At 28.7% G+C, this 23,097-nt stretch overlaps 1 protein-coding gene across 1 annotated transcript in view; it reads right to left on the bottom strand.

Annotated features, from left to right (window-relative positions):
* Positions 1-23,097, bottom strand: part of LOC107453411 (RhoGTPase activating protein) — a 348,661-nt gene that overhangs the window by 120,866 nt on the left and 204,698 nt on the right. The window contains 1 exon segment of the mRNA XM_087156179.1: positions 6,465-6,501. Coding sequence (XP_087012305.1) covers positions 6,465-6,501 — 37 coding nt within the window.

The raw sequence follows: 23,097 nt of genomic DNA, 5'->3' as shown, positions 1-23,097 counted from the left end.
TGAGAACGGGAGTTCGAATCCAGTCGGTCGAAGAATTCCCGCGTTTAGAATAGTGACTGGTGCACGTTAAATTTGTCTGATTAACAAAGTCCTCTAAGTTTCCATAACAAATCAATTAATCTGGGTACGCTGATCCAGGAATTCCCTTGTCTTCTGGATTTGATTCAAAAGTACAAGGCTATGGAGTTGAACACAGGTAGTCGTAAGCAGTGATGGCAAGCCGATTCGAATTCTGCACTCTTCTCACACCGACCACAGTGCTGACGTAAAATATCCTCAGTGGTAGACGGATCATGGGTTAGAGTTCCCTTGCCGTCAGGCTAACCATGGGGGGGGGTCCACGGTTTTCCTCTCCATGTGACGTAAATGCGGGTTAGTTCCATCAAAAAGCCTTTCACGAAGGTAAATTTCTCTTGTAATTATTCTATAAAGGTAAATTATTCTTTTCCCAAAAGAATAGTGTCCCATGAGGCAAAGTTAAGGATCCATATTTCTAATGGTATTTCTAATCTTGTGGATGTAAATGTGAAATTTTAGAATCTTAAAATCCATAATGTTTAGTATGTAATGATAATAATATCTTAATATGATCCTATGGATTTTGAAGTATTCATATATGCAATTTATTTTGAGGTCACTCAATATTTTTTTTTAAGAAAAAAAGAAAACTGTCCCTTCGTTATTAAAAAAAAAGCGTCTTATCTGGAGTTAAAACAAGTCATAAACATTCAGTGCTTTAATGTATTGCCTAATGAAGGCTAATAATATTTTTATAACTTAATTACAGATCAGTGGATTGCTTACGCGACATTTAAAAATGTCACATTAACGTACGAAGACCATGGATCATTACACTATCAAAAAAATAAAAAACTCAACACAATTTTGAAATATTATTCTCGAACCGAACTTGAATCAACATTTTCAGAAAATTAATTTTTCAATTTCGAACACATTCTTGCCTATAGCTAAACTGCAGCAAGTACAAGCAGTACAGAAGCTGCTAATACCTTAAGGTTTAAAAAAAAAAAAAAAAAAAAAAAAAAAAAAAAAAAAAAAAAATCCAGCTCTAACACATATTTGATAACGGGTATTCGATTCTTAAATTTTTGGTCCGATTCCCGTAGCTTTTTCTAGAAGAATAGTGTCCCGTGGGGCAGAGTGAAGGTCCCATAGTCCTTATATAAATGTATCCCGTGGGGTAGAGTGAAGGACTATGGAATCTTCACTCTGCCCCACGGGACACTATTCTTCTAGAAAAAGCTACGGGAATCAGACCAAAAATTTAAGAATCGAATTTTATAAATAATTCCAGTCTTACTGATGTAAATATGAATTCAGAATTTCAGAACTTTAAAGTTAACAATGCTTAATACGTAATGATTAGAAAGTTTTTTTTTGCATGTTCCTATAGAATTTAAGGTATTCAAATATTCAAAAAAAAAAGAAGAAAAAAAACTGTTCTTACGATAAGAAAAAAAGCGCTTATCCTGAATTAAAGCATATAGCAAAAATACAGTGCTAGTGCTGTAATATATTGCCTTATGAATTAAAGTTTACATATTTTTAATTACAATTATATTTTTATTATGTTTTCAAAACTAAACTACAGATCATCGTAGCGTTTACGTGACATTTTAAAAATATCAAGTCAACGTATGAAAATCATGGATCACCAAACGGTTAAAAAAATAAATAGCTAAAAAAAAACTAAAAAAAAACAAACTCAATACAATTTTTAAATATTATTCCCAAACAGAACTTGAATCAATATCTTTAGAAATTTTATTTTTCAATTTCAAGCACATCTTTGCTTATACCTAAACTGAAGCAACATACAAACAGCACAAAAGCTGCTAATACCTCAAGGTAAAAAAATTTCAGCACAAACACATATTTTACGGATATTCGATTCTTAAATGCTTGGTCCGATTCACGCAGCTTTTTCCAGAAGAATAGTGTCCCGTGGGGCAAAGTGAAGGACCCATAGTCCTTCACTCTGCCCCACGGGACACATTTATATAATTCCAGTCTTATTGATGTAAATATGCAATTTCAGAACTTTAAAATTAACAATGTTTAATACGTAAAGATAGGAAAGTTTTCCTTTTTTTTTCTTTCTTTTTTTTGCATGTTCCTATAGCTTTTAAAGTATTCAAATATTAAAAAAAACAAAAAGAAAAAAAAAATTTCTTACGTTATTAAAAAAGCGTTTATCCTGAATTAAAGCATATAGCAAAATACAGTGCTAGTGCTGTAATATATTGCCTTATGAATTATAGTTTATATATTTTTAATTACAATTATATTTTATTATGTTTTTAAAACTAAACTACAGATCATTGGAGCGTTTACGCGACATTTTAAAAATGTCAAGTCAACGTACGAAAATCATGCATCACCAGACTGTTAAAAAAATAAGTAACTAAAAAAAAACTCAATGCAATTTTTAAATATTATTCCCAAACAGAAATTGAATCAATATCTTTAGAAATTTTATTTTTCAATTTCAAACACATCTTTGCCTATAGCTAAACTGAAGCAACATACAAACAGCACAAAAGCTGCTAATACCTCAAGGTAAAAAAATTTCAGCACAAACACATATTTTACGGATATTCGATTCTTAAATGCTTGGTCCGATTCCCGTAGCTTTTTCCAGAAGAATAGTGTCCCGTGGGGCAAAGTGAAGGACCCATATTTCTAATGGTATTTCCAATCTTGTTGACATAATCGATTAAATCTTCTTTTGAAAAAGTTTGAACTTTTCTCCGTTTGTCGCCATGGAAACAATCTTATATACCAATCACAAGAAAGGAAGACGTAAACATAGAGAAGCCGAATATGCACACATACCATACAGAGTGGTTAACGGTAGAAAAAGACGAAGAAAGTACAGAGACTTAAACGAATCGAGCCGTGAATTAATGTAAGAACAGATTTCAATTGATTCAATTCAAAAGAAAATTTTACCAGCCAAAAGATTTAGGTTCAGCCCAAAGAAACTTTTTTATATTATTTTTTTTATTATTTTACGCGAGTGAAAGTATTTGAAACGCATCTTTCCTTACAATTAAAAAGGAAGAATGTCTTAAGAAAGTTCTTAAAATAAGCTAAGGAGAGAATAAAATATCAAAATATCTTCTAGTATCTCATTATGTGAAAGAGCGTCTTATTTTAAACGTTATTTGATTTTTTTTCTTAAGTTCTTTTGCATAAAAAAGAAAAAAAAGGAACTGTTACTCATTTTTGTAGTTATTTAATGAAAACAAAAATCGAATTGTTGTAATGTTTCTGCAATAGCGCCCTAATCCTAATTTTGGGGTTAATAGGATGCTATAAAAATTTAATTAAAATATTTCAAAAAAAGCAAACTTTTTAAATTATTATATTTATTTAAAAAATAAATATTTAATTAAAAAAATTTTAAATATTTACCTTTAAATAAATAAATATTTTAAATATTTATTCAAAAAAATTAAAAATATTTTAATTTAAATTTAAAAAAAAAACGCTAAATTGTTTGGAATAATTTTAAAATATTATTAAGTAAAATTTTTAAAAAGTTGATCAAATTTAATCAATATGAAAATGGATCTCCTCTAATGCTTTGTAATAGCGCCATAATCCTACTTCAGAGGTTAAAAAGATGCTTTAAAAATTTGTTTAAAATATTTAAAAGTAAACTTTTGAAAATTAAAAACAATCATTTAAAAAAATTAAAATATTTTAATTTAACATTTTTTTAATTGTTTGAAATACTTTTAAAATATTATTAAATAAAAATTTTAAAAATTTATCAAATTTAATCAACACAAAATTTGATCTTTCTAAGGTTCAGTAAATAAAAAAAAAAGGATAATTACTTAAAACAATACACTGTTAGAAATTTCTCTGAAAAAATGGTTAGATAACAATTCATTTAATTGTCATTTTACTATAATTAAACAAAACAGTCAAAAAACCATAAATAAGTTGGTATTCGAACTGTAAACTATGAGTAAAACGGTTCATTAACTGTTTGAATTTTATTGTACCGATTAAGCCCACTTAGTGAAGCCGCTTGCAGCTGGGTACACATTATAACCGATAGTTCTAATTTGCCAATCTCATGACTCCATTCCCTTTCCAGTGTCCTGTCTCCCCAATTTGTGACTCTGGACTATTAGAATACGATACTCACCAAGAAGCTACTTAACACAAAAAAGTCTAGTATTCCTCTCCTCTTACGATAGGTGAATCAACCAGACAAACTAATTAAACCACATTACATGGTTCATTTGAGAAAACGCAACTCAACCACTACCTAACTCCAATGTCCATTACTTGATGAAAAGTCTAGCTCCAATGACCAATAAAATTTTTTTACGGTTTTCAAACCATGCTAGTTGTAAATGGTTAGAAAACAATATAGTCTTGTATTCATGATCTTTTAAACCATAGATGTTGTAAACGGTTTCAAAACCGTACAGGTAAAGAAGGTTCTTTACAGTAAACTTTACAGTTAGTTGGATGTACATACTGCTGCCGGTTATTTTACCGTAATTTTAGAATGAAATTTCTATCAGTGTGCATATATCTATGCAGATTAAAGTAGCATTTCATTTCATGATTGAAAATAAAGTTTTTATTTTAAGTGCACATTTATTTGTTGTGTTTAAACTTTTCATTTATCTTAAAAGCAAATCAACACAGACACTGATAACAACAATAATAAAAGAACATATTTTTCAAAAGAATAACAAATAAAATCCTATAGCCCCATCGTAAACTTAGTTAGTGTTTCTTATCAACTAAAAAAAGTATATTAAATTTTTGCTTTATTTTCAGAATAATTCTTCGAAACTAAAAGCTTTTTAGCTTCAAAAATTCCGGATTATGATTTTTTTCCCTACATTTTGCTTAGTTTTATTCAATTTACCTAAGCATCATATTTTTTGAATTATTTCAATGTACTTTTTTGAATTAAAAAATATCTAACTTTATTCTCTCTTCCTAACAGTTTCTTCCTATTCGTTCAAATTTTAACATGCAAGTGAGCAGAATGTTAAAAAAATATATATATTATTTGTTTGACACAAGTTAAATTGGTTTTATAGAAACGATAGTTTATTTAATTTTATTGCGTCACTTATACAGCAGGCATCGATATTATTTAAACTTCATGATAACTATATTTCAAAAATCATTCTCACGATATATCGGTAATATCTTGTAATACGATTTATTTCGAACATACGATGATTTTTGACAACGATAATATCGCAATAATATCGACAACGATAAGTACAAAACACGAGAATGCGACGAGCAATGATCAATATCGAATGTTATAACAATATCGCGATCATTATGGAAAATAATTACTATGAAAAGAAAAATAATATCGCGATCTTTATGGGCAATCAAAAAAATCGAATACGGTAATGCTGGTATGCGAATACGGTAATTTATAATTAACATGATGCGTTCGGATGTGCTAATAAATTTATTTTGGGTGATAAAAATAATGTATTTCTGGTTTGTAATGTTAACTGAGGTAAATATACTGTAAGTTAATTAAATTGGAAAATTATTGCGATATGAGCTGTAAGAAATTTCGGATTAAATTGCTGTAAAAAGTACTGGTAACCTTTATCGTAAAATCCAACTTTACCGGAACAAGTTACGCAACAAAAAAATACCACTCTATTTAAATAAATATTACTGTAAAAATTACCGCATAACATTTTACGGTAAAAATTGACTTTACGGATGATGCACCTTAAGTGTCGGCACTTAATACTGTTATTGGATTCGGAATTTCTTACAGTGTGTTACAAATTAAAGATATTTACTAAATCATGATGTTTTAATTCCCAAAGTGAACAGCTTTAAACTTTTTACTGCTAGGTCCTTTTATTTCAAAACAAATATTTTTTATTAACAAATCATTAACTTCATTGACTTCAACAACATAAAAATGTCAACTATTTTTGAAGGAACTAAAAATTATGATTAAAAATTTTGACCATTATCTTAAATAAATTATATCCTACACCAATTTAAAAAATAAAATTACCCGGCAATAATTTTAATCAAAGAAAGAACTGCAAAAAAAAACAGTCAAAAAGTAAAATCCAAAGAAATTATTAAAATAAAAGGGTACGCAAAAATTTTCAGAATTAGAATTAATTCATGTCTATACATGACTCTGATTTAGTTGAACAGACAACTTAATCCAATCAGCAAAGACGTGCCACTCCCTTAAAAATTTAATGGGAAATGTAACGTAATAATTCGTTTATGGCTAAAGGAAGGAAAGAAAACGTATAAACACGTCATATCTATACTAAAAAAACAAAACTGTAACAGTCATTGATTTTTTTTTTCTTCTCTCGTCTTATGCACAAGGTTTTATAATAAGAAAGACACTTCCAAATTGGAGGGAGAAAAGTAAATTAAAAAAGAAAATATAAACTTACCGTTCAACTCCTTAGCTGAGTGTGCTCGCGCCGGAACCTAAAATGAGAAAAATAAAGAAATTGTACTAACCGTGTGAAACCATGGCAGACAAGTTCAATTTATAGAGTAGTTTTGAGAATGAGTAAAAAAAAAAGAAAAAAAAACATTTTTAAGGAATCAGTTAACGTGTAAAATTTTAGAAACAATAATTTTTATTCATTATTTTTTATTAAGTAAATCTATATTTCTTTCGCCAACTTTACTAATACAAGATACCTTTTATGCTAAGTTTTATAAAATATAATTAAAATTTTGAAAGATATCAATTAATAAACTTGTTTAATTACTCACAACTTAAAATGAACTCTGTTAAAAAAGTTTTTTTGAATTTTCTTTTTTTTTTCTTAATTTTTTGTCACAACCAAAGTTTAGAACAAAGTGATTCCAAGACTTAAATTTTGAAATAAAATCATTTAGAATATAACATGAAATAAAATCATATTCAAATTTTTGCTTATTTTCATTGATGCTAACGCATATTTATTTTTTAAATATTTCGATAAAATGTTTTTAATTTTTATTCATAATCAAATTTTTCAAATATAAAAATAAATTTTGAAAAATTGTAGTGCAAAAGAACACTTCTGATGAAGTGTAAATAAAAGTATATTAATATTTCACTTAATACCTTTCATACTTTTAAATTTAAAAAAAAAATTGTGCATTGAGTACTTACAAGAATATAATATTAAATTAAAGACTTTGAGAAATTTGAATAATTGAGTATGCAAAGGTTTTAATTTTTGTGCCATTGATAACTTTTTATTAACAATTTTACTTCAAAATTTTATTCTTACAATGCCTAACAATGTCATATTCACATAATACCATGCTTACTACTTTAATTTTTATTTACTTACTACTTAGACAAAACACATTTATGATGTGAATACTTACACACCCCTTGAGATTGGTGGCAGAAATGCACAACTAGAAACCTGTTAAATGCATTGGTAATAATAAAAAAAAAAGGTGGTAGTAATTGAAAATTTTTACCTATAGCAGATGGTAAGTTTCGCCATACATTTTTATTTCAAATACGCTGCAAAAATAGAGACAATAAAAAAAACAGGTCACAATGTTCTTTTCAATCTTGTCGTTTAAACATGAATTTTTATTTTTAATATTTCAACAAAATTGTTGGAACCCAATTATTTATGCTTTTATAACATTTGTAATTTGAACAGGATGAAAAAAAGTCACAGTAACTTCTGACGAGGAATCGGTTATAACTGATAAATTACTACAAATTGATCCACTTAGCTTTTCTTTTCTCAAAACTGAACTACGACTTGAGATCAAATCACGATTGCAGTAACTTACTTCTATTGCATGCTTTACACTTAGCTATTCCTTTTTCATACCTAAACCATGACACGAAATCAATTCATGATTACTATAATTTACTTCTGTAGTATACTTTTCACAAAGCTATTCCTTTTTCATACCTAAACACCATGAAATGAAATCAATTCACGATTGCTGTAACTTACTTAAGTAGCATACTTTGCACAGAGCTATTCTTTTTTCATACCTAAACACCACAAAATCAAATCAATACACGATTGCTGTAACTTACTTATGTAGCATACTTTTCGCGAAGTTATTCCTTTTTCATACCTCAACACCACGAAATGAAATCAATTCACGATTGCTGTAACTTACTTAAGTAGCATACTTTGCACAAAGCTATTCTTTTTTCATACCTAAACACCACAAAATGAAATCGATTCACGATTGCTGCTTAGAAGTTTGCTCGTGCAGCATTGCTTTTTTGTATTGAAGCATTTTTCACGAATGTTATGAATCAGAACAAACAGATCGATAGCCGGAACTCACGATGACGTCATCGTTATTAATTTTTGTTTTGTTCCTTAATATTCACAAAAATTTGGCCTAAAAACACAACTTAAATAATGCTGAAATATTATTGTTACCAGATATTATTTTTAAGTACCATGACAACTGAAATATAATATATAATAACACATATTATATATGGTTATGAATACATATTTTATACACTGTTTTATTATACATTGTTTTATCCAAAATACGAAACGAAAATAATAATTAACACTGTTGAATAAATATTAATATTTCTTTTAATTCATTTTGCATAAATGTATTTCCCACGCGCAATATTTCAGCTAAGTAGAAAATATTTTTACTGAAAGCTCAATAAAGCGTGTAAATTAAATATAAACAGTTAAAAGATAAATTTGAAAAACAAAAACTATAGTTAATAGGATATAACTTATAGATAAGGAACGAATAAATTAATTTTGTTTACTTCTTAAAAAAATAGACTAACATAACGATTTTGAAATTGCACTTAATTGTTGGGCAACAAAAATCCAGATTTTATTTTTATGCGTCGTGGTGACCAAACGTAAATATATATATTTTTTGTTTATAAACATGAATTTATAAAGCATTGTTTTATCGAAAATACGCAACTTAAATAAAATTTAATACAGTTGAATAAATACTAATATGTCTTCTAATTCATTTGTTTAAGCATGATTTCTTACATGTAATACTTCAACAAAGTAGAAACTTTTTACTGAAAACTCAATAAAGCGTATAAATTAATAAATACATACAGTTAAAAAATAAAATTAAAAAACACAATAGTTAACTGGATATAATTTAAAGATAAGGAGCAAGTAAATTAATTTTGCTTAACCTTTAAGACAATAGACTACATAACGACCATGATATTGCACTTAATTGTCATGCAACAAAAGATGTGCAACAAAAGAATATTATCGATAATAATTCCTTAAAATTTTCGTTAATTTTGAGTGCCTTACGAAATGAAAATAACAATAGGGTTACGGATCTTTTATTTTTTACCTGACTATTTTCTTTTCAAAATAACAAAAATGATTTTAATGTCTTTATCAAATGCTTTTTATAAAGAGTCGTTTGTTTTTTCAACCATATTAAAATTATTCATATCATGACAACGGCCGTTTCATTCTTTAGTGAAGTGTGTCATTAAATTTTTAATAATGATGACCCCCTCCGTGTCATACTTCTTTTTCACCTAGGTCTTGAAAGAAAGGTATAAAAATAATAAAACGGGACTGAAAAGTGAAAGGAAAGAAAGATACAAAAATAATAAAACATTCTTTTAACTATAAAAGTCGAAGAAAAGTTAACGTTTCCTGAAAGAGCTGAATAAAAGAGGGGGAAAAGGCAGTATTGTACGGCAGATCCATTAAAATAAATTAGCTTACGACTCTCTAAATCCAGCTAATGAGCACTTAATCATCAGTTACGGAGATAAGTAAAAATCCTTTTCCCATGCTGTTGCTTAAAATGAAGTTCAGACGAAAAGTTCGAAATGTGATGGATTTAATCCATTGCGATTTAAAGCCCGCAACTTTACCATGCAACTATAAATGACATTAAAAAATGTTTACGCAGCGGTTGATTTAAATATTTTGTGATTTATTACAGCGAATTTAATGAGATGCGGTAGTATTTCACAATTTGTAAAAATTTTCTTTCAGTTGAAATATATGGGGAAATTAATTATCGAAACTAACTGATTAAGTTGGTTTTCTGGTCTAGAGGTGTGATTTAAGCCTCATTTTTAGCGTTTGTTTTTCAGTGAAATGGAAAGATTATGTTACATAATTATTCCATGGTTTTATTGTCATCTTTCAGTAACATTTTAAATTTTTTCTAGCTCGAGATAATTATAAGTTAACTAATAAAACTAATGGCGAAGATGGTAGTGCTAACTGAGCACTGATGGTAGGGTTAGGGGGAAAAAATGAAAAAATGTCATTTTTCACAAAAGGGAAGTCATTAGAAAAAAAAAATGATAACAAAAATCGACTTTTTGGGCATATAAACGTACATTTAAAAAAATCGAAATTTTCGAATCGAAAACGAACCATGCGATTTAGTAATCTTATTTTTGAAACATTGAAGCTATCTCATTATTTATAGTAAAAATTTATGTCTGTATTCGTTTAAGTTTACCTTGATTCAACAAAACGAGTCCCACGAGTCTTATAATTTTGTTTTTATTTAATCAATTTATTTTTGCGTCGGACCCAGTTTACAACACTATTTGATCTACTTAGTAGGAATAGGAGTTGTCGAATGCGTTAGGCGCACCAAAACGGGATTCCGGCTTATTGGCATAAGGTGAGTACCACCATGAAAGTTTTTTTAAAAAAAAATATTTTTACATATTGTGAAAATATGTATATTTGAAAACCCCAAAAGCTTTAGTGCGAGCCAGGATAGCCTGGTTGGTAGAGCACTGGGCCCATGTCCAACACGGTGTGGGTTCGATCCCCGTCGCCCGTGTAGTAATGGTGACTCCCCGTGTAGTAAATGGTGACTGGTGCACGTTAAATCTGTCGAGTTACAAAGTCCTCCATGTTCCCATAACAAATAATACCTCTGGGGATACTGATCCAGGAGTTTCCTTGTCTTCTGGATTGGTTGAAAATTACAAGGCAACGGAACTGAACATTAGTAGTCCCAAAATTGGGTCGGCTGTTCAATGACGGCTATCAAAAAAAAGTTTTAGTGCATAAGGTCACCCGGGTTCGAATATCAGCGATGGCTGGTCGATACAAATTTCACTCCCAGCTGGCATGAACCACAGTGCTGACGTAAAATGTCCTCAATAGGTACACGGAACATATGTTCGAACCTTTGGAGGTCTTCATAGTTTCCCCCGCCATGTAACTTAAATGCAAGTTAGCTCCATCCAAAAGTCCTCCACGAAGGCTAGTTTGTCCCAATACTTGATCCAGGAGTCCCTTGTCTTCTGAGTTGGTTTCAAAAATAGAAGGCTAAGGAGTGGAACATTGGTAGTCGTAAACTCAGAATTTGGTCGGCTGTTCGACGACAGTTTAAAATAAATTTTTTTAATTCAAATGAAAAAGGGCTAGTTTAAACTTCAATTAAAAGAACTCTACTGTTGTTAATGAAAGCATACACGTAGCGCCAGTAGCATGATAGTTAAACAGAAATAGTTTAATTGACTATATCAGAACCAAAATCTTTCACAAGCAATATATACAGACAATATCTTCGAAATTATGTATTATCTACAGCATCTAACTTTAACTATATATTCTATTACCTAATCTATCAGTGATAATATTTTTAACTAACATCTAACGTGCTTTTGAGTCATTTCTAAAGCATAATAGTAAAGTTTTTCACAGCAAATAAAAACGATGTTCAGTAGTTGCATATTCTGGCACATTTAAATATATTAGATAGATATGTCAAGTAAAATAAAATAGCATTAAATTATTTAAATATTTCTAATTTTGCACTAGTTTTTAATTTCCCTTTAGATTTAACAGTGGCACAGGGGTGTAAACGTAAGGTAAATTTAATTAGTTTACCTTTCATTATTAATAAAAAATAAACAGTTAGAAGAACGTTTATATCAACATTAAGCCTTATAATATAGATGAAAATTAATAACAGAAGCATAGGGTACATAAAACACTAAAAAGAGTGTAAGCAAGAAAATGCTAATTTACATTTTAAATTCATAAGGATTCAGTGTAAATAAATAAATAAAATTTAATAAAGCTGCCTCAGAAAAATGTGAGAAATAATATAAATTTCTAAAAGGCATAATAGATCCCTAATTTTTTTTTTTGTTTTTGTTTCACGTGATTCATATTTTACACAGTTAATATGCTAGGTTTATTGTAGTTTAGAAATTTTTTGTAATTCAGTTTTTAATTAAAGGTTATTACTGCATGTATGCATTAGTTTTAGTTTTATTTCCTGTTTTCTCTTTTCTCATAACAATAGGATATTTCAATTTCAAAATTTCTTACGCCGGAATATTTTTTTTTGTAGACGTGGAAAGATTATTATTTGTTTCAAAGACCATCTATTTTTTAAGAACAACAAAACTTTCACAATAATCGTCAAGTTGTGCTTGAATGTCAAAAATTTAAATAATTTTTCTCAATTTAATTTTAAAATCTAAACTGTAAAAAAGAGTTTCTCAAAGTGAGCAAAAATATGTCAAAATAGCTCTGGAACTAGTCGAATTTAAAAGCCCCATGTATTCAAAATTTAAAACAGCATGTCGAGGAAGAAATATGTCAGAGAGAAGTTCATTGGCAACCAGCTGGATTCGAACTAATGACCCCGGGGTTTGCAATAGGATGATTTAACCGCCATAGTTGTACACCCGCGTTCAGGGAGATTTAGGAAGCATTATGTAGTGATCCCAGCAATGACAATTCATGACATACAAATTTCTCATTTCAATGATACGATTTGCGATTGGAAAATATGGTCCCAATATCTCAAACAGGAGTCTAGTAATTTTAATTTCACTTATTGCTTACATCTTAAAATTTATAAGAATGGAATGTATGCCACGACATGTCATTGCAGTAGCGACTATATAAAGCTTACTAACTCTCTCTAGACCAGGGTTTACAACTATAGTGGTTAGAACATTCCACTACAAAGCCAGCAGTCCTTGGTTCGAATCTTGCAACACATTTCTTTCTGCTGATCGCGTTTGAGATTATGCATTTTGCTTAAAAATCTAGTCTATGCTGTTTCAATTTTGAATGCATTTATAAGAAATCAGGTAGAATTGCAAACCACTTGACATTTTAATTCTTGAATTTTCATTTTACTAAAGGAGAAAAAGTGTTCAATAATTGGGAAATAGTTATATGATTTTATTCAGCTTCGTTCTGATTAGCCTTATTTTATTATGTTATAGTTGTAAACTTTAACTAAATTGTCGAAATTTTCTAAAACTGTTATCTAAATTTTTAATTTCTCAGTTATATGCTAATGACTGAAATACTAAGTAGCTTTTAATGTATGAATAAAGTGCTTATTGCACTACAACAAATATTTTCATGTAGTTTGTCTTTTAGAGTCTTAAATTGTAAATAGGAAGAAAAAATTGTAAACTATGTATATATATTTATATTTACTATATATATTTATATTTACTATATATATTTATATTTACTATATATATTTATATTTACTATATATATTTATTTTCACCAAATCTGAAACAAAAAAAATGTTGGGCCCATCACTTTCGGAAAAAATTCACTGAGAAAAAAAGTATGGCCAAAACTACCAGATTATGGTAAAATTTATCGTGTTTCTGGATCTATGAGAACACCAAAAAGCTTGGTAATTTTATCGAAGTGTTTTGGTAATGATTTTGTTAACATTATCAATAAATTGTGGTCTTATAATATGTGTTAAAATTTGGTAAATGTCGAAGAATTTGGTAAAACTCATTCTTCAGTTTTGCATTTTTTACTAAATGTGTGGTAATAAGAACTATAATTTAGTTTGCTCAATTTTGAGAAACCCTTAACACTTTTTTACAGTATATACAAAAAATATTGAATAAAAATGTGCTTTTGCTATTTATGTAAATTAATTAACAATTATTTAAAACAACAAATATAAACTATATTTTCTGTGCAAAAATGAAAAAAATAACAGTCAGAATAAGGGAAAATATATAAAAATAAAATATTCTGTAATATTAGGAAAATGCTAGCATTTAATTATGTGATGCATTAAATATTTCAGATTCTAGACTACATTTACTGGCTTCTAGTTTAATATGAAACTATTTCAATCACCAAGTTAATTTCATTAGTGAAGAAAATGCCATTACGAGTGTTGATAAAATGTCACTGTCAATTGTAATTTACAACTTAAATAACAATGTTATAATCTTGTTCCAAGGCAAATCCTGTAAGTGAATAAGTAAATCTTACTAAAAGTCGTTTAAGATTATTTAATGAGCATTAATGATTAATATATATATATATATATATATATATATATATATATATATATATATATATATATATATATATATATATATATATATATATATATATATATATATATATATATTAAAATAATAAAGGAATGTAGAAACTGAAAACTGGTAACACTTTTGCAAAAGTAATAACAATATGTGCAAATCCAATCACTATTCACTCACGCAAGAATAAACATTTAGTAAATATTTAATCTTTTATTTAATAATAATCAAAAAATTGTTGAATTGTCAATGTATACAATTTTTTGCGTCTTTTTAAAGAATGGATATTTACATTGCAAAATACAAAATTTGAGTGAAATTGGTCGAATAGTTTCGGAGAAATTGAATTTTAAAAATAAGATTTTTTTTTAAAATTCGATTTTTCAGAAGCCATTCCACAAATTTCACTGAAATTTTGCATTTTTCCATGTAAAATAACACTTTTTAGAATAACGTTGAAAAATTTAGACTGAGCAATTCAAAATGCTTTGGCTATTACTAAATAAAATAATAAAAAAAAAACATAAATAATGACTAAATTTTTTTCCTCGGAAAAAAATGTAGTTATTATTTATGTTTCATTTCAGATTGTTTATATCTTTGGCTAAACAAATTTTCTAATCGTGAGCAAAATCTTTTTATTCGCTAAAGAAGTTAGCGATATATGGAGAAACACGTAAAAGATAAAATTAACATTAATTAGTCCAAACCATAAGGGAATATATTTCCTAGACTGCGGCTATTCCCTATATTTAGGGGACCAAAAATCTGAATCCGTAAAAAAAAGGTATGTTTATTCAAATAAAGTACGTTTTTGTGTCTGCTTTCTTTACCTTATGCACTAAATAATTAGCATATTCGAGGTCACCCCCTTGAATCATCAAGACTGAGTGCCAGAACGAGAAGATCCGAACATTAGATTAAAAGTTAATCAGGGTGGTCTGTTTTTTCCTTGCGCACTGTACATGAATGAAAAGTAAAAATATCTATAAATATTTCTCTTATCTATTCTTAGTATTTTTTATTTCGCTTTGAAGAAACTATGGCCATCTATCCCAACCTTACCCTACATATTATTTAGTTATTTGCAGAATAGTTGTATAAAAATGTTATAAAAGTTTCTTTGCGTTTATTTCCATCTTGTTAAGCATAAAATTTGTGCATTTTTCTGCTTGAATTGTTCAGAAGTCTTTAACAAGCAACTTTTATCGAAGAGATTCTCTCCGCTTGGAACTCAATGACAACAAATGAGGAAATAAATAAAAGTAGTACATTCTTCTGTATTTTTAGGATTCTTTTAGCCTTAAATAAGATGTAATGGATTTTCCAGAAGAAGAAAAAAAAACTTAAGAAAAAAGAAATTAGGCAAATTTGCAAGCAGAGTGTCTATTACGAGTGAACTGCAATTATCTGATTCGATGATCTAAATGAGCTTGAACTTGTAACTAATTAGGTTTTAACTAAAAATCAATTAAATGCAATCTATTATACTGACTGTAAAAAATTCCATTTGTATTTGCATGTAAACAACTGATTTATATGCAGTCAATTTTTCATCTTACACTGATGTAAGAAATTAAAAAAACTTGCAGACTTGGTCAATTATCTCCAGAACTACTGGACCGATTTTAATGAAATTTCATATGTACATACATTGATATAATACAAAACATAAACCATTCAACAATCGTAATACACGCACATGATCGTGCGTACCACTCCTTGGAGTCGGAAGGTATACAATTATTAGTAGTATACGCCGTTGTATAAGAAACGGAAGTGACGTCATTATGGAAAGTCAAGGGATGCTTATTTCTGCCCGTTTGTTGTTTGATTTTAGTTTCGGTCTTCCAGTTGGGGCAGAAATAAGCACTCCTTGACTTTCCATGATGACGTCACTTACGCCTTTTATACAACGGCGTATACTACTATTAATGCCACGGGACAATTCGGGACAATTCAGGCCAATTGCCATATGAAATTATAAATTGCTTTGTTTCAAGTATGAAATCAAGCAGCGAGGCCTGTATATCTGTAAGAGGGGACCATACCTAACCGACATTTTTTTGTTTATTCTGCAACCGCTGTTTCATACCTTCCGACTCCAACAAGTGTTACGCATGATCATGCGTGTGTATTACAATTGTCGAATGGTTATTTGCTTTGTATTGTATCAATGTATGTACACATGAAATTTCATTAAAATCGGCTCAGTAGTTCTAGAGATACTCGACCAAGTCTGCAAATTCTTTTAATTTTCTACACCAGTGCAAATATTTCATGGTTATTGTGTAATCGAGTAATTTGATAACAAAATGAGTTTATTAATAATTATGTTTTAACAGAATAAAATCAGTAAACATTATTTATTAGACTGAGGGCAAAAAAAAAATTTAAAATATATATTAACCATACTTATGCAATTGATTAAAAAAAACTTATGACAACGCCAGAGAGCTGCTTAACAAAAAAAGTTAAAATAAATTAAAAAAAATTTAATTAAAATTTTTTATTTAATTAATTAAATTAAAATTAATTAAATTAAAATAATTTAATTAAAAAAATAAAAATAAAAAGTAAAATAAAATTTAATAGAATAAAAAAAAATAAAAATAAACTAAAAAAAACCCGCTATAAAACTAAAATAAAAAATAAAACCTGATATTTTCCATGTCTAGATAGAACAACAAACTGATTAAGCCACATTGCGCGTTTCATTCAACAAAACACAACCGAATTTCAATGTCCATTAAGTAACAAACTCCAACTAACTTCTGCAAGATTTACTAATACAATATTTAAACAGGACATTTTTAGTTGCATGAAGCAATCTATAAGCATATTAAAAATTTCAGTTATTTTTCTTATTTATCATATTAGCATAGTTAAGGAGAAAAATGGGACATTTTCGAATTATTTATTGAAAATATTAGTTAAAGAAAATTTTAATAAAATACTTTAAATTTAAAATACTTTAAATTTTTTTTATATTTAAAAATAAATATTAAAAAAAACCTGATATAAAACAAAAACTCTTGTTTTGATCCAAAACACACTTTTTTTTGTTAAATAAACAACTGTTTTTTCCCTATCCTGATTTATAATACTTTCCATATTCACAACAGCGTACACATTTCATTTTATAAAATATAACTGTATCTTTTAGTATCTTTTATAAAAATTCATTTTATTCTTTTACTTCTTGTGTATTTTTAAATTTGTTTTCTTCCTTTAAATATTTATCATTTTTATATACCAGTTATAAAAATTTATAATCTACTGGAGCCATTCTATGTTTAGAACTATTTAAAATCATTTTTCATTAATCTAAAATGCATAAATATATGAAAACACACTTCGTACTGTCAATTTGTGTGTATTTTCCTGCCACTCTTAAGGATAGTTGTCACAAATTATATTTTTTACTTTAAAATACATTTCGTACTCGATCGTCTTGAAAGTTTACTTTATATCACCTGCCTCGCAGTTGAAGAAAATTCAATATTGATTTATTTGCCTTCTCTATTGCAGTATAGTATCTACGATAGAAAAGTTTTAGTCAAATGTTTACTATTTTTTAGCAATATTTGCGGATAAGCAAACTGAGAAAAAAATGTTTAAACAAAATTCTACGCTGCAATATGTCGTCAAATTTTTCACCGAAGGACTTGTTTCTTTTATGTTTGGCGTATTAATACTTTTTATACTTTCCGCCTCAAACAGAAATATTTTTATTTATCATTACATTTTAAATAAATAGCGACATGGACGAATTTAAATAATATATGGTGATCATTGGAGCTGAAGCTTAGGAGTTCCAGGTTGGACCTATAGGCTAGGTCAGAAAAATTCAAACCTCTGATATTTATTTTACTTATTTGCTTGTTTACTTATTTTATTATTAAACGTTGATGAATAGCTTATCCACGTAAAGTATGTGATGCGAGTAGCGATGGCTCAGAGAATAGAGCGTTTGCTTCAGAATGAGGCGATCTGAGTTCGAATCCTAGCGGTGGCTGGTTGATATAAATTCTGCTCCCGACTCGCACCAATGACAGTGTAAATGAAAAATATCCTCAAAGGTAGACGGATAACGGATTGCAATCCCCTAGCGGTGTGGCTCACATCGAGAGGTTTTCCCAGGTCTTCTTCTCTATGCAACGCATATGGGATTAGTCCCATCAAAAAATCTTCCACTAAAGCTAGTTTGTCCCAATGCTTGACCCAGGAGTTCTTTTGTCTTCTGTGTTGGGTTCAAAATAACAAGACTAAGGAGTTGAACATTGATCGTCGTAAACTCAGTATTGGGTCAGCTGTTCAACGCTGGTTATAATATTATACAAAATAAAATGTGTGTGATGGAGTAAACCTACGTATTTTTGAAAATTGATCACTATTCAGAAGACGAGTTAACTTTTGAGTCGAAAATCTAGTTAAATTTTCGTTTGTTAAGGACTTTTTTAGCGCACTTTTGAGTGAGCGGCAAGGGAAATGTCCCATGGTTAGCCCTCCATTCCATGGGATTCTACCCTATCGCACGCAATGCGATAAGGAAGCACATAAATATTCTGATGAGTGGTTAAATTTTCTAATTCTACTTCGCGTATTTAATATTTTACATATTCTTACGTATTTACAATAGCCACGTTAAATAAGTAGGGGTTGTAACAGTTTTTTTGTGAAAGATCAGTTTTTGTGAAATTGCGAAAAATGTATTCCTAATTTTGTCCATATGTGGAGTTAAGGACTATTTAAGTGAATAAAATACACAAAAATAATGTCTTTCAAAAAGTTATAGCTTCAAAATTATGATTTAAAGACAAATTTGACTCTATTTCCAAAACAAAAGTTTTGCGAAAATTCTGTTTTCGCGATACAATGTTATGCGAAAGTGTCGATTTTAGGATAAATTATTTTGCGATAATTCTGTTTTTAGGATACATTATTTTGTGATAAGTCTGTTTTTAGGATAAATTATCTTGTGATAAGTCTGTTTTTAAGATAAATTACATTGTGATAAGTCTGTTTTTAGGATAAATTATTTTGCGATAAGTCTGTTTTTAGGATAAATTATCTTGTGATAAGTCTGTTTTTAGGATAAATTACTTTATGATAAGTCTATTTTTAGGATAAATTATTTTGTGATAAGTCTGTTTTTAGGATAAATTATTTTGTGAAGGGTTCGTTTTAACGATAAAATTTTGCGAAGGATTCTCTAACAGATCTAAATTTCTCGTAAAAAATCCTTGATAGGTTACTCACTATAGTACAACTGCAAATTCTAACTCAGAGGTTTTCAATCTGAGTTCTGCGGAACACTAGAACTCCCTGGAACTTGACAGAAGTTCCCCAAGTGATCATTACTTAATCATGCCACCAAAATTTAATACAATTTTGATAAAAGATCGAATTTTCAAAGGCAGTTTGCGAGTAAATATACACATAAATAAATATTACACGGATAAATTAAATTTCTCGATTTCGTGAATGTCATAAGCTTTAAATACATTAATCATTTAAGTCTCCGTTTGTTGCCTCAGGTAAGGGATCGCCTGTTAAATGACACTTTTTGCGTTAGTCATAATTGCAAGAAAATACAATCACAGCCAAGTCCTTAAAACTTTTCCTTTTAAAATAACTTAATAAACTTTTAAATAATAAACTTCGAATAAACTTAATAAACTTTTAAATAATAAACTTTTAATAAACTTAATAAACTTTTAAATAATAAACTTCTAATAAACTTAATAAACTTTTAAATAATAAACTTCTAATAAACTTAATAAACTTTTAATAACTTAATAAACCTTTAAACTTTTAATAAACTTTTAAAATACCGTTACTTGCCTTAAATATCTTACTATTTTTATCAAGATTTTTGCATTGTGATAAAATAAAGGCCCAGAAATAATTTTGTAAACTAGAGTAAGATAAAGCCTATTTTTTTGCCTTTTATCAAGAGGTTCCTTCTAAGAAACGTAAAAATAAAAGGGTTCCTCAAAGTGTAAAAGATTGAATAATAAGTATAAAAGCTTGAAAATCAGAGTCAAAAGGTTGATTATAACTGAACACGAGCGATAGAATATGATATACCTCTAAATAGATTAATTTAGAATATGTTTATAATTGATATCTTATTGAAAAGCAGGAAATAATTTAAGCCTAGTCAAATTCTAAAACCTGAAGAAAACAAAAATGATTTAAATTTGTCATTAAGATATATATAAGTACATAAACATTCTAAATCAAACGTGTCACATTCTTTTGATCAACACACTCACCAATTTTAATAAAATAAAATTCTTACAGAAGTTACGTCTATGCCCACCTAAAGATCGCGCAAGGTGGTAGTTGACGTAGGTGGAAAGATTGCCATGAGCCCCCTAGGGAGACTTATATATAGATATTCGGAAAGAGCGTCAAAAATCCATAAGATATACAAAATACGAAAACAAAATAATCTTGTTGAAAATGTGTGTATGACTACTTATTAGAGAAAATGTTTTCAACTACATCACTTTATTGCCACTTGTTTTTAAGTACAATTTTTTACTTTATTATTTATTTATGATACACATTTTGAAAGACTTTTCTCCTTCTATTGCTGTAATTCTGTTGTGAAGTTAAGAGTACTGTACCTTGGATCAATTTCAGCTTTTTAATTTTGTGCAAAATACATTATACGTTTATCTATCAATAGTTTTGTCTAAAACGAATTCCGTCATACATTTCAGAACAAAAATATTCATTACAAATAAATATGAATGGGTTTTTTTTTTTTTTTTTTTTTTTTAACTTTAGGCATTAAATAAAATTTTGATATTTTTAAATAATATGTTTCAAAATTTTTTAAATGCTTTAAATAAATAATTTTTTTACTTTACTATAATTTGATTCCTTTTTTTAATTTTTTTTATTTAACTACATTTCTTAGTCCCGCAGGGAACTTATTGTAAAGACACATTTCCCAGTAGGGCCGGATTAAGCGAGGCCTAGGCCATTCAAATTTTTGGGGCCCTTAGATTAAATTTTTTTCTCGTATAAATTTTATTTATTCAAATATAAAAGTATTTCTATATTTTCTCATTTAAGAAAGCATATTTAAAATTAAAATAAATAATAATGAATTAAATTTTGCTTTATTTTATTAAATTAGAACTAAAAAATAATCATAACATTTCGAAAAAATTTAAAAAATCATTGTTTTTCTTAATTTTTTTAAAATTTATTTACGAAAAATCCCTTTTAAGGGGGCCCTAATCATTGGGGGCCCCACGCTGGCTTAATGGGTAATTTAGCCCTGGTTCCCAGTTGTACACCGAAGTCAAGCATTACTGGCTCAGTAAGCAGGTGGGTGACCACTTTGATCAGCTTGCGTAGGGACCGAGGGTGCACGTTATCGCTCCTCGTTAAACTGTTTTACCGTAAAGGGCTCGACTTCGCTCACAGGTCGTCGGACTACCAAAACAGAGGAGCTATCCCCTCTGTAGAGGATCAAAATTACGATGGAATGTCTTCAGATCATCCTCAGGGATGTTTCCCAGGCTGTCGCCAATAGCCCATTGTGCAGCTCTTGTGTGACGTAAATGAAGTACCTACCTACCTAACTACATTTCTCATTCTGAATAAATTAATTTTTAAGTTCTTCCAAATATAGATGGCAGCATTAATTTTTTAATTCTGATATTTTTTATCAATTTTATTAATCTTACCTGCTAGCTATAAGCTGACCCTCTCTTCTTTTTTGTGAATAGGTAAGGAGCTATTTCGAACAAAAATGTCTGATTTTGAAGCAGCAATTACATCATTTAAACCAAATATAATTTTATCCGTTTAAGGAATAAATACCCGCAAGAGACAGTTAAATTTTATAAAATAAGATTCTTTACAGATATTATTTTACTAATTTATCTCAGCAATAATTTAAATTTAAAAAAATATATAGGTTAATTTTGGAAAACAAAATATTAAAAAAGCTAATAAAACCAGACATTTTTGAATAACTGCTGTGAGTTAGCAATAGTTATTTATGACTGTTAGATCTAATTCACTTTATCTATAGTCAGCACCCTCTGTGCTACTTCAGAAAATTGTCTAAAACGACACCATGAAGAAAAGCGACAGTTTTGAATAAATGAAAAGTTCTAATTTTTTTTTTAATTTTTAAGTAGTTAATCTAAAGCTACATTTAGGAGGAAGAGTTTGCCAAATTGGCGATTTTTAAAAATGTTTCTGGCTTTCTGCGAATAAATTGCTATTTTCATAACAGCTGAGAGACAGCAAAAGTTATTAATGACTGTTAGATCTAATTCACTCAATCTTTAGGCAGCGCCCCCTATATTCTGAAATGGTGCAAAACGTCAAGTAGAAAAGCAACAGTTTTGCATAAATAAAAATATCTATTTTTTAATTTTTAAGAAAGCTCTCTAACGCTACATTTAGGAGAAAAGGTTCGCCACAATGGCGATTTTTAAAAATGTTTCATAACTTTTAAAATATTTTAGATATTTGCCGGTTCCAAAGACCCGATAATTCTTTACGACAAGAGGGGTATATTATAGTTTAAAATTATAGACTTGTCTCAAGTGTAGGGCACACAAAATGTGGCATTTATATTTTGTGGCCGAAAATAAAATATTTCGGATGTAAGGCCGGGATAGTCTGGTTGGTAGAGCGTTGGACCCATATCCATGAGGTCATGAGCTCGATCCCTGCCGGCCGAAGACTCCCCATGTAATAAATTGTGACTGGAGCACGTT

This window comes from Parasteatoda tepidariorum, chromosome 12, assembly GCF_982258835.1.
Source record: "Parasteatoda tepidariorum strain Cologne lab strain chromosome 12, Ptep-v5.0, whole genome shotgun sequence".
Taxonomy (NCBI): Eukaryota; Metazoa; Arthropoda; class Arachnida; order Araneae; family Theridiidae; genus Parasteatoda; species Parasteatoda tepidariorum.
This window is presented reverse-complemented; position numbering and strand designations above follow the sequence as displayed.